Source organism: Ruditapes philippinarum, unplaced genomic scaffold (assembly GCF_026571515.1).
Source record: "Ruditapes philippinarum isolate M1 unplaced genomic scaffold, ASM2657151v2 ctg373_1_1_1_1, whole genome shotgun sequence".
In the NCBI taxonomy this organism is placed as follows: domain Eukaryota; kingdom Metazoa; phylum Mollusca; class Bivalvia; order Venerida; family Veneridae; genus Ruditapes; species Ruditapes philippinarum.
The window spans coordinates 73,842-86,389 of record NW_026855566.1 but is presented as its reverse complement, the minus strand read 5'-3'; the positions used below and the strand labels follow the sequence as shown (position 1 = coordinate 86,389).

At 31.8% G+C, this 12,548-nt stretch overlaps 1 protein-coding gene across 1 annotated transcript; it reads left to right on the top strand.

Moving 5' to 3' along the window:
- Positions 1 to 1,413: 1,413 nt before the first annotated feature.
- LOC132743717 (uncharacterized) lies at positions 1,414 to 9,267 on the top strand. The gene is made up of 5 exons (XM_060732271.1): positions 1,414 to 1,595; positions 5,653 to 5,746; positions 6,261 to 6,420; positions 7,053 to 7,208; positions 8,948 to 9,267. Exons 1-5 carry the CDS (start codon positions 1,447 to 1,449, stop codon positions 9,103 to 9,105), a joined length of 717 nt encoding a protein of 238 aa, XP_060588254.1. The 5' UTR covers positions 1,414 to 1,446; the 3' UTR covers positions 9,106 to 9,267.
- Positions 9,268 to 12,548: the final 3,281 nt, after the last annotated feature.

Here is a 12,548-nt window from a genome sequence, read left to right as displayed (position 1 = left end):
TCACAAATCTTAATAAATGTTTTCTAGCCAAAGCAAATGCCAGGTTTTGCCAATTATATTATTTTGACTGTACAAATTCAAATATTTAGTTTATACACTCAATAATAAGTGTATAACTACAGACAAAAATGCAGCTAATTATAGTAAAGCAATTTAATTGTAATGTAATGGGGTTTATTCGGTGCATATGTGGATACTCTTTCTAGTATGTGCTTAGGGTTGTCCCCCTAACACCATGTATCTAGTATATTGGCTATACATGTTTAAGATGAAATATAGTGGTAATGCATAATTGCTAGAAAGAAATTGTTGACTTCTACATGTTAATATAAACAAGAACTTTCATCACGCGACTTCTTAAGTTTTTTTCATTACTTTTAATACTTCAGGTCTAATCAAAACAGGTGTATTGTACACTTTTCATAGTCAAAGACTAAACTTTTAACACTTCTTACAAAGTGTGTGTAGACAAATTTATGTACATATATAATACACAAAGTATTATCAAAATATAAATTCAAATGAAGACAGAGAGCTTTTATGTATGATTCATAAAAACAGGTATATAAAAGGTTTCTGGTGCAAACTACTAGAGTTTCCTTCTTAATGAAAGTAAAAGATTAATAAATAAATAGAAAAAATTGAAAATGAGAATCAGAAAGGATGTGAATAAGGCGGCGGAAAACCACACTATAATGGTTGTGGATGAGAGTTAAGAAAACTATATGTAGTCTAGCTTGTTCTGTATATAGTTATGATGAACAGAAATTACATAAAAACCTTTTAAATATATAGTACATGGTTATAATATTTTTTACTGCGATTCAACTGGAAGAATCTGACAGGCTTTTGAATTTTTGCCATGACTTCTAAAAATTTTCATACTTGACAGTTTGTTTTGCATCCCATTTTTCAATGCTATAATTAGCTATTATTATGACTTAAAAGCCTATTTTTTTCCATTTTATTGTAATATATAAAATACCCCGCCATTAACATTATCTTATTTATGACAATATCTAATTCTGTATTACCAAATAATATATCTGAAGTAATCTAATCATTAAAATTCAGACTACATTTACTTGTTATATAAAAATGAAGTTGCAGCCAAAATAGTTTAATTTATTTCACATTCATTGAACAGATGAATCAAATTTTTTGACTGACTATGGTATAAAAAGTGCAAGCATCTTCATTAGTAAGCTTTATTTTTTTCAGAAAGTTATTTGTTCCCAGTATTCTTAAACGTTAGGTTTTCTGTAAGTAATCAAACAAACAAACAAACAAAAATAATAAAATAAATTTAAAAAAGTCAAATTATTTCATGAAATATATACATTTTCGCTTTTGAAGATCTTTTCGCGCAAGAACGGTCGTTTCGTATCATGCGGCAACTCTCTAAAATGAAGATAGGATTCTCACCCAAATGTATTTTATGCGGGAATGTTAAAGAGAAGCATGGAAAACTTCTTGAAAGATCTCGATTTTCGAGTTTGGGGTTTAGTTTTTGGTTATTATGATAAATCAATTGCAGTAAAGGCATCTAAGATGAAGCCAGATAAGAAAAAGAGCTTAGTTGAGCTTGACAATTGGTAAAATCAACAAAATTGTAACTAAAAGCTCATACATAAATCTGTTAATCATTTATCAGCCATTCTCCTATAATTGAAGCACTTTTTAATAATTCCTGTCTCCACTTTTAAAATCGTAGTAAAATGTACCGACGAGCTTAATCCTTTGTGACAAACATTTAAATAAGTACACTGGGATATTCTCAGCAGCTTAACTTAAATTTTGTAGCGTGGATGCTCCTCGTTTTTCATTTGTGTTAAACTGAAAAGCTATTGTAACTGCAAAAAAGCGCTGTCGCTTGACCAATTAAAGTTTAAGATTGGTGAAAAAAACAATCCATTTCTATGTTTTCCAACAAGTTTTTGCCTAAAATCAATACAGTATTGATAATAGATTAAGAATTACATAAGAAGTTCGAGACAGAGACCCTTATTTTCCATGAATTTCTTTAAATGCTGCCGTCGCCGAATTGCAACTATGGTACCGTAACGATTTTAAACTGGAATGTAACGATCTTCAGATGCGTTATATTCTTTTAAATTTGTACTCAAAACAATATCAAAAGACTATATTTGGAATAAAATTGATAAATTAGACTCCTGCGATGATACATTTTTACACAAACCGTTTTATTGTAAATAATTCAAATGTCGCGTTTAAAATGCTATGCCTCCGTAACGGGCGTATACTTTTAAATATACATCATACCAATCAAACAAAAATTTTAAAATATTGTTTTGTATTTCTTTAAATGAAAAACACCAAAATGAGATGTCGTTTGCACAAAAATGTGACAATTCTGACCCGTGGAAGTCGAATTTCACTATGTTTCCATAACGACTATTTTCCGTAACAAAACGATCATCCGAATTTCGGTACAGTATACGGTTCAATTGACGGTGTGACTATTTTGCCTATCACCGCTCCCAATGATACGTCACTAAGAGGTATGCATGCAACATCTTAATTGACTTTTATGATACAATTAGGCAACTGGAGGTAATTGGCAATCACTGTACTTTATTTTGGCAATCACTGTTTTTGATTTGATAACGATGTTTTCACAATTATGTTACTTACACGAGAAATTTTACTGATAAAAATCGATTGCAAGCTTTATTTTCAGCAAACCACAGAGTCAAAAGTAGCAAGTTGATGCTATTTATATTTTTTTTACCTGTTTGAAACATTTGTTACGGAACATAGTTAATTATTTTGAGATCATAATCTGATGTCATATATGTACTTTATCCATAGTTATTTAACAATTTGAAATGAATGATTGGTTTCTAACATGGAACACATATTTCGATGAAAAAGAAGTGCACAGATTATCAAATAGTCAAAGGCAATTTGTTACGGAAGCATAGTCTTCTATCCTCTTTTTTTAGCACCATAATACATATATTCAGTTTGTTTATAAAAACTGTTCCAGTGTGTTTTTTCATTATAAAGATATATGAAAATGGTGTCCAATATTAACTGGAAGTCTAACATGATTTGTATTGTGTTGTAAGGTTGCAGTTTTCCGTTACGGAACATACCAAATTTGTTACGGAACATAGCATTCATAAATGCTATGTTTGAATATGATTTTTTATGTTTTTTTACTATTTATAAAATACCAAAATTGTAACATTATGTCACTTACATTATCTAAAAGTTTTAGAATTACAATTATCATGAAAAAAGTAATATTAATAATGATATTAATGTAATAATGATAAAAATGATGATTATTATGTACATGTAAATGTTATATGAATAATAATCATGACAAAAATAATTATTTTAATGATGTTCATGTATCAAGGTTAATAAATTTATAATAAGCAACGATTTTCTATTTTAGAATGGTGCTTTTAAAAACAGAAATACAGGAGACAAAGCAGAGAGGGGAAAACAACAAATCATTTAAAAGAGAAAGAAAGCAGAAAAAATTATGTTCCCATTCAAAAAAGAAAAAGCACTGGTGAGGAAAATGTAGAGGAAACTACATGAAACGTTATAACATTACAACAAATTTGTGTAAATTAGGCAGAAATAAAGCAAATAAAAGTGAAAAAAAAAGAATTCTTGTTCATTTTCAGTGAAAAACATAATATTTTATTTTCCATAACATATGTTCCGTAACAGATATCTTTTCCTGCACTACTCACTAAATTAAACTGTTGACGTTATTTTTAATTGATACAGTGTTTTATGATTGATGTTGTTTGTGAAGATACCACATTTAAATTGTTTAAGTAGTGTTAAAGAGTGAAAATATTGAGTTATAAATCCTATGTTTTATAATTTTTCACCTAAGTTCCGTAACAGATCATAAGGTCTGTTTGATGATCATTTATGAGGCGAAGTTTTTTTGGTAACGTTACACCGATTAAAAGTTATGCTTGATTTGTTTTCTGCTTCTTTTTTAGATATAATTCGATAACTTTTATGACAGTATTTGTTTGTGCATTGTATCGAAACAATGTCAATCTTAAGTTACGAAAATATTTGCTTATACAAGCTTTTCAAATACGAAGTATACAAGTTTCAGAATAAGGTATGGCATAACATATTATTGCTAAAGGTAACCATTGGTCTTCAACTTTACAATGCATATTTTTTTGGATTGTTTAATTTAAAATCTTAGTAAAACAATACCTCCAAAGTAATTCCTATGGTATATATATGTTCCGTAACAATGTAATTCAGTAACTAACTTCAAAAGCTTTCAGTATACAAACGGAGCGAATGGTGTGTGTTAAACTTCCACACAATCTGTCCAAGGTATTGAACATTAAAAGCAAATCATAGAAATCGTTGTTTATGAAAGTCAGATTTTTCATTTTTTGTTAACCAAAAGTGCTTCAATTATGGGAGAATGGCAATTATACTCTTGCAATATTAGATTATCACATAATTAAAGTAGTATAATACGTAATATTATACATGTGGGATGATTCTGGGCTCTAATGAAAGGCTCTAGTTACAGCACACAATATGGTATACTAACCAGACTATTCTCTTTTTCAGTTGAACAGTTCCTCCCCTGAAATTTCCATGACAGTTTTGGAGAGATCTAGCTGTCTGTGCAATAGTTTTGTCTGTTTGAAACAAAAGTACTTTACAACATGTAGCTTAAGTTCTGGATATTCTGCATTTTAACAATTTGTTCTTTCATCTGTTTCGGCATTAGCCTTGTTAGGAAACCATACCAAAATAACACAGATTTGATTTGTAAATCCTCGGGCTCTAAACAATATTTTGCATTATTCCATTAAAAATTATTTAAATATTATTCTATACATTTAAAACATCAAAATACTTGTAAAGTCTTTATTATTGCCTATTTTACTGTGAAACATCAATAACATGACCTATATCGGCACGAGACCTTATATCAAATTGGAGACTAAGCTATAGCTCCTTGAGCCTTATAAACCATATTAAAGACAACAGAAAATTAAATTGACAAATTCTTTCACCAAACAACTGCATTACCTATCCTTCAAGAAGTATTCAAGCCCTTGAGATTGACATGATTAACAGCACAGTGTTTTCAAACAATAAAAAAAAATCTCACCTCTGTTCAAAGCCAATTTTCTGATTACAACAGTTACTGTAGGATAATACAGTCACTATTTTCTTGCATATCAGACAAGATAATCTACCATTTACAACGGTCCTAGAAAACCCTGTCTTACACCAAATTGCGTGCTTTAAATGATGTCATTGCCTCACGCATTTTATGAATGAATTGCATTCTTAGGATGATGTCACTTAACCGTTATGAATGAAGTTGAAAGTTCATACGCTTCTATAAGAAAAAAGTGCATAATGATTAATGAGAATATCAGTTTTCGTAGTTTCTGTTCTAAAAATAAATGATATGTAATATGCAAGAAAAAAAATCAAACACCGGCTGTCGGTGCAGATGGGAATATCTAGCTCTTGGGTAACTGTTTAGCGGAAACTCGTCAGAGCCTCGTTACCGCCATAAACAGTCACCCTCGAGCTAGATTTGCCGGTCTGTACCTGCAGCCGGTGTAAGATTCATATAATATTCATATTGATTTGATTTGATTTCAGGTATCAGAATCAGTTACCTATGATCATTAAAGGGAGAAAACCGAAGCATGTTACCCAGGAGGAACTATGCAAGCTGATGAAGTGGAAACTCACGGTATTTATCTTGTTTTACAAGATCTCTGACTCACAAGGATTGTTTTGGGAAAAGGCCCCTGGCTTTATTTGGGGAAAATGATGTGGCATTTGGGGAGAAAATTTAAAAGTTGAAACACAATGTTTTACATGACTGACAAGTTTTATTTATCTTTAAGAAACAAGTAAAAAAGATTAATTTTTGCTCAGAAGTTGAAATAAGTTGATTTTTTTTCTTTGCAGCTTATGGAATATATTTTCTTTTCTTTTTTTTTTCTTTGTTTAATTTGGAATTGGGCCTTATACCAGCCCTTAGTGATAGGTTAAAATGCAACATACACAATGGAGTAATGTGCTGATATCACTTTACACATGCCTGTTATGTGTTAACTGGATGGGCATTTTTGTATCTCTCAGGCTCTATATCCAGTAAGTTGTTTCCCCTTTGATGATTGTATCCGGTTGTTGAATCAATGATTTGACCTGCACTTATTTTCTAAGATAATGTTCATCTGTGTATAATACTATTTTTTCAGAGAGGAAAGTTTAGACCACGTCTTACAGAAATGGTAGCTACAAACTCGGAGGAGGATGTAAAGAATGCTAGTGTAAAGGCATTTCAAGCGTTACCAGATATATCTTCAGCAATCCAGGCTCTTACTGTCCTTAAAGCTGTCGGACCTGCCACAGCGTCAGGTAAACTTTCATTATGAAATTATAAATGTTTACTCTTTCTGCATGATTGGATTACAAAATAAATTGGAAAACATGATCACCATAAGTAGTTAAAGTAACTTGTGCAAGATCAAGGTCGCTAGCTAAAAGATTGAGGTCGCAGCAAGGGATTGACCTTTAGGTTCTTTCATATACATGTTGTCATATATGCAGTATAATGCAGCTTGAGTTCTTCACCAATCAGTAAGTTCTGCATGCATAATGGGTTTCAAAATAAACTGATAGACATTATCACCATAATTAGACAATGTTTATTGTTGAAGACTCACATTGGATGTCAAATCCCGTCCAACTTTTAACTTTTTCATTTCTTGATATTTGGCATGGGTTTTCACCACAGAAGATCTGTGGTGTGTAAGGTCAAGGTTGCGCTTGGAGGTCAGATTAATTGTGACCACTTTCTTCTTCATCTTATAACTTGTCACAAGACCTACATGTAGGGAAAAAAAAAAAGAATTTTTGAAATGCTGCAATCCTTGAACAAACAATTATTGTGTATGTAAGTTAAATAATTCAATGATTTCGGGATGTTAAATCTAAATATCCAGTATTAATGACAATGAATTATATTGTGTTTTTGTTTTACATTTAAGCTGTGTTAGCAGCAGGTGCTCCAAAACATGGGGCATTTATGGCAGACGAGAGTATGCAGGCGTTACCAGGGTTACAGGTTATCAAATATGATCTGCCGTTCTATAAAGAATACATGAAGGAGGTTACAAAGATTGTAAAACATCTTAATAAAGAAGGTAAAGTAGTACTAGTTACTGTATATCCCAATCTTTACCTGCTGATTTTCTTAAATGGACTTGTCCAGCTTCCTTTTTAAGGAACATTCCATTATCAATTCTAGGGATATCAAGATTTAGATTAAAGTTGGTCAGCTAACAGTATAGAGTCTGGTAACACTGCACAGATGTGTTGTCTTGCCTGGCTCTAGCTGGTAGCAAAGGCAATCAGTTTCTGTTCCAGCAGGGCTAAAACACCCCCAGGGCAATGCATTAAAGATCCTGTATGTTGTAATTGAGGTTGTATACCACACTTAAATGAAATTATATATATGTACATGTATATAATTATGCTTGTATCATAGTTTGGAGACATTTCTGTTGAAAATGTGTCAGGGTTAAATCGTATACATATACATGCACAGTGCGTTAACTGGAGTGCGGGTATTAGTTACCCGCACTCCAGAGCATGCCCATTGATTGGCTCATTTTTGCTGGGGTTTACATATTGTGACGGCAGAGAAAGTGAAAGCGACAGAAATATCATATTCAGATGTTCGTTCATTGGTTCATTTTTGCCGGGGTTTCATATTGTGACAAAAGGGAACGTGTTTTTATGTTTGACTATGATACAAAAGAGAAAGAACACCAAAACACTCGGTAATCTGATTAATACTCGGGGGCTACGCCCCCTCGTACAAATCAGATAACCTCGTGTTTCGGTGCTCTTTCTATTACTTGTAAAACAATTTTCAAACATCGAAGAATATGTAAAATATGTACTGCAAATATTAAAATGTACATATTATATGTAATCATTGAAATATATGCATTCATTTCGTATTGAAAAATTTGACTTAGTCTTTATAGAAAATTATTTTTTTATTACCTTTCCTTATTTGAATGAAATGTTAAATTCGGTAATATCTTTATAAATAATGCTTTTTGGAACTTACAAAATTGATAAATCTTATTTTGAGCATCATATTTATGATATAAAACCATAAAAAAATTGTGTTACAGGATCTTTAATATGCCTTCAGGTACATAATAATTGAGAGATTAGTTTGTATTCTTAGCAGAATAAGTCAAAGGGGCCTTTATTTTTCGGTACATGTATACAGTTACATGAATATGATCAGCGATAAGAGTGTATTTAAGTTAACTTGAATCATATTTAGTCAACCCAATAGGCCTTTCTGATACAGACCACTTATGAAAAAACATAGTGGTTATAACAGACTCGAACCCACAAGTTCTGAATTAAGAGGCGAACACCTTGATCATTAAACTAGCTCCCTTTAAATTTGATAAACTACTTTTCTTCTGTACACGACTAGTTTCTGCCTAAATGGCTGCGTTTGGTCTGAACATTTCCATGCACAGTTGTCATATGAAGAAGTTTTGTATCTAACATACAATGTACAGGTTTTCTGTTCTATTGAGGTCTTTCTCCCATCAGTAATGCTGAAAATCTTCGCACGACCACGAGTTTTGATGCACGTGACTGAAAAAATCTTGCACTTCTCCAAAATATGATAGTTTTGCACTCCAAAACTTATAACACTCTTTTGGACAGATTGTTTAAATTTGGTACTTGCACTAGAAGTTATATTATGAAATTTATACAGATGTTTTGTGCAAACTTCCATGTAAGTACATATTTCACCCTGAAGATGTTAATAGAAATTGGATTATTCATTTTAGATGCTGATATGACAAATTGTGCATAAATTAGGCACCTCTCTTTATTTTCACAGATCCAGAAAAGTGTTGGGATCCTCATAAAGTTGAGCTGACTCTTTGGACATACCAGATAGCTAAAGTTCTTGATACCGATTTGTACAACAGCATTTCTGAAGCTATAGAATCAAATAACAATGACGATCATCCTCCAAAGAAAAAATTAAAAACATAGCATGTGTTTCGGTGCACAGTGTTAATCGTTTAATACTTTTGGTGCACATGTTAATCGTTTAATACTTTTATATGCAATATTGGTATTTTTTTCTGTTTATGTTATTTCTGTAAATTTGTAAAGTATATAAATACATAAAACAAATAAATATAGCAAATAAAATGGAAGTTGTTGTAGCAAGAAGAATTTAAAGGTTTTTGAAAGGTAATTCAAAAATGTTACATGTTGCCTCGTACCTTTAGTGACAAGTAACTCCAATCAGAACACCTTGACCGTTATTCATAATAATCTCTGTCTTAATACAAAGTAGCAGTAGTTCTACCATGTGGTTTTAGATGGAAATAAAATCAGAGAGTGTGATCTTCATATATTGTACAACAAATGTATTTATTACCCTTCCAGATTTTTTCCGCCTTTTTGATTGGATATTGATCACCCGAAAGAAATTGATATAACAGAGCCAGACGGGTAATATACACACTAAATTTCCCCGTTGGGTACCCAACGTTGTAAACAACATGCGCTGAGGTGATGCGCGTACGGTTCGATTTTACGCGGTGTAAATTCCAATTTAAAAGCACTTTTTAACTGTCAAATGATAAATATTTACAAAAGTAGAGTAATGATACATATTACCATCAGTATCGAAAACAAATATGACCTTGTGAAAGCTTGATATTAATTACAAAAAAGTGCGTTCAATAGACTACTCCTTTTCTCTTGTTTACATTTATTAGGTACGGGAAAAATACGTCATGTATTTATGTGACGTCATGTTGTGACGAAGAGGTACCCTAAAGGGAATCTTATTTCGACGTTTCATTTGAAACAGCAATGATTTTTTAAAAAATCGTCTAAACTCGGCAGGGGAAGGGTAATAAAATTATTATTTCGGTTTTGGAGTGATATATGTGGATATATTACCTGCCAAGATAAAATATCACCCTCGCCTAACGGCTCGGGTGATATAAAATCTTAACAGGTAATATATCCACATATATCACTCCAAAACCAAAATAACATATAATATTTGACATCCAAAGTAAGTTTATTTTGGTAAAATTATGATGAATATATGCATGGGTACAAGTTTTCAGGCATTTGCCTGAAGTTCAGGTTATTTCTACTCATGAAATCTGTTTCTAGTACACATAAAACTAATTGAAATGTAACTAAATTCAGCATTTTCAGGTTTTATTATATTTTGAACTTGCAACCATGTATATGTCTGATATTCATAATTTATCAATGCCCACAGTTGTTGCCAAATCTGAATAAATGTCAATAGGTATGTTTTGAACTGTGTTTCTGCAACCATAAATAATAATGTACTGTTTACACTAATAACTATAAATTTACTCAATAAAGGTGGACTTTTACTTGATATATAGAGGATATTGAATGAGTGTAAGTTCAATACTGAATTTATTGCACAAGTTGAATAAAATTATATTATGCGAGCCTCTGTCGAGCATATTATTTTATTCAACGAGTGCAATAAATTCAGTATTGAACATACATGAATTTTATATTCTTTTTATCACATACCCAAAATAAAGACCGTTTCAAGGGAAATAAGTCCTTTTTCATTGACCCGCCTATAGTACAACGCTTACATTTAGCGCGTCTTTACACTATGTTTGTATAATGCTTATGACGTCGCGTCAAAATATATGCACGGCTGTGCAATACCATATTTACAGAGTCGCAAAATCAGCACGGGTGTGTGATAAACATGTATTTGAATAAACTTGGTTGTGACTCCCAGCATTAAGTTACTTTACTTTTTGTTTACAGGTTTAATTTTTTATCACAACTGAAATTCTGTATCATAGTTTACATTTTTATGAGTTAAAAGTAATATATAGAGGATATTTGTTTGTTTCAGTGTAAGATCGAAAAATATTTCACCGAGTGAACACCAGATGCAATATTTTCCACGAGTGGCGTAGCCACGAGTGAAAATATAATAGCTGGGGTTCACGAGTGAAATATTATTTGATCTTACATGTAAAACAAACAAATTTTCTGTTTATTTCATGATTTTTTAACGATTTTTACACCATTTTATTGATTTTTGCCGCGTAACGTCATGCTCTTATCTTCATGACGTCACCAAATAATGACGTCACAATGTTGAAGCAAAATATAATTCCATGATTATTTTTAGATTTTAGATGTTTTTCAGCACAACGTTCGTAAATATTTACGAACTACAGTTATCACGTACATTTGTTATTATTGACTACATTTCCGCTGAAAAAAACATTCATTAATGATAAATATTTTATTTTTACGCCAAATATAGTTCGGCTACTGTGAAATTATATTTGGTAATCATTACTGTGAAATTATCAGAATATAATTAACCGTTATAATTCAGTAATCTACTGCAAAACGTGTAATAAATTTGTATATGCCAGTGCTTGAATTTTAGCACTGAAAGTCTGTATGAACCCTCTAGGTGTTCAAAACTAAAAGTAATATTATTTCTTCGACTAAGCCGCTGGTGTGTCCCCCCTTTTTCAATAATGAGCAACTTACACATGCTGTCGGTGTCTTGTTGCAACTACCGTTGTGTTCTGTATAGTTCCAAGATTGTAGCCAAACACCAAGTTTTTTCACCCGTTTGTGGGAAAAATCTATTTTCCTTTAGTATTTTGCAAGATCTATGTAACTGTATGTCCACTAGAGTGACAACCTAAAACTTTGTCCTACTTCTAAATATTACTTCGGATCTCCCTCTAAAGGATAACGAAGAACAGAGTTAAATGCTTTTTACTTTCATAAACTTAAAAAAAAATCATGGGCTATATACAATGTCTGGGTAAGCACATGAAATAATGAATTTATTAGACTACACACTATACTAGTAGTTAACCAATCCTAGTAATGAAGATAAAAGGTTTCTTCATCTCCGGTGCAAACAAATTAAGACAAATGTATTTTGTGTACATATGACCATTATTCATATTCAATTTAATCGACCCTAAAAGTAAAAATGTTAATCAGGCTCAATAATCCTGACCCTACCGTCATTGGCAGCTAATTAAACAAATTCAAACACGTCTATGAATTAAAAGGGCCGTCTTAATGTGTAACAATCATTCGAGTGTGTCCATTAATCATTTATGCTAGGCAACTTAGCGTTATTCCTAGTTTGATGAGAACAGTGACACAGACTTGTTTGGATTCAAAATGGCCACAGGAAAGTCCATTTTATAAAACGACTGCTATCATAGCAATTTGTATAGGGATTTTCATCAAGAATCAAATATACGTGACTGCTACTCGACATAACAGTAAGGTCAAGTCTACCTGTATATTCATCACATTTTAAGTACTAGCCTTGAAAGTGGATCGCCGATGGTGCTATATTTATAAATGAATTACCAGATTCATTGTTGTGATTTGGCAGAAATGGAAGCTAGATGGAAAATGGT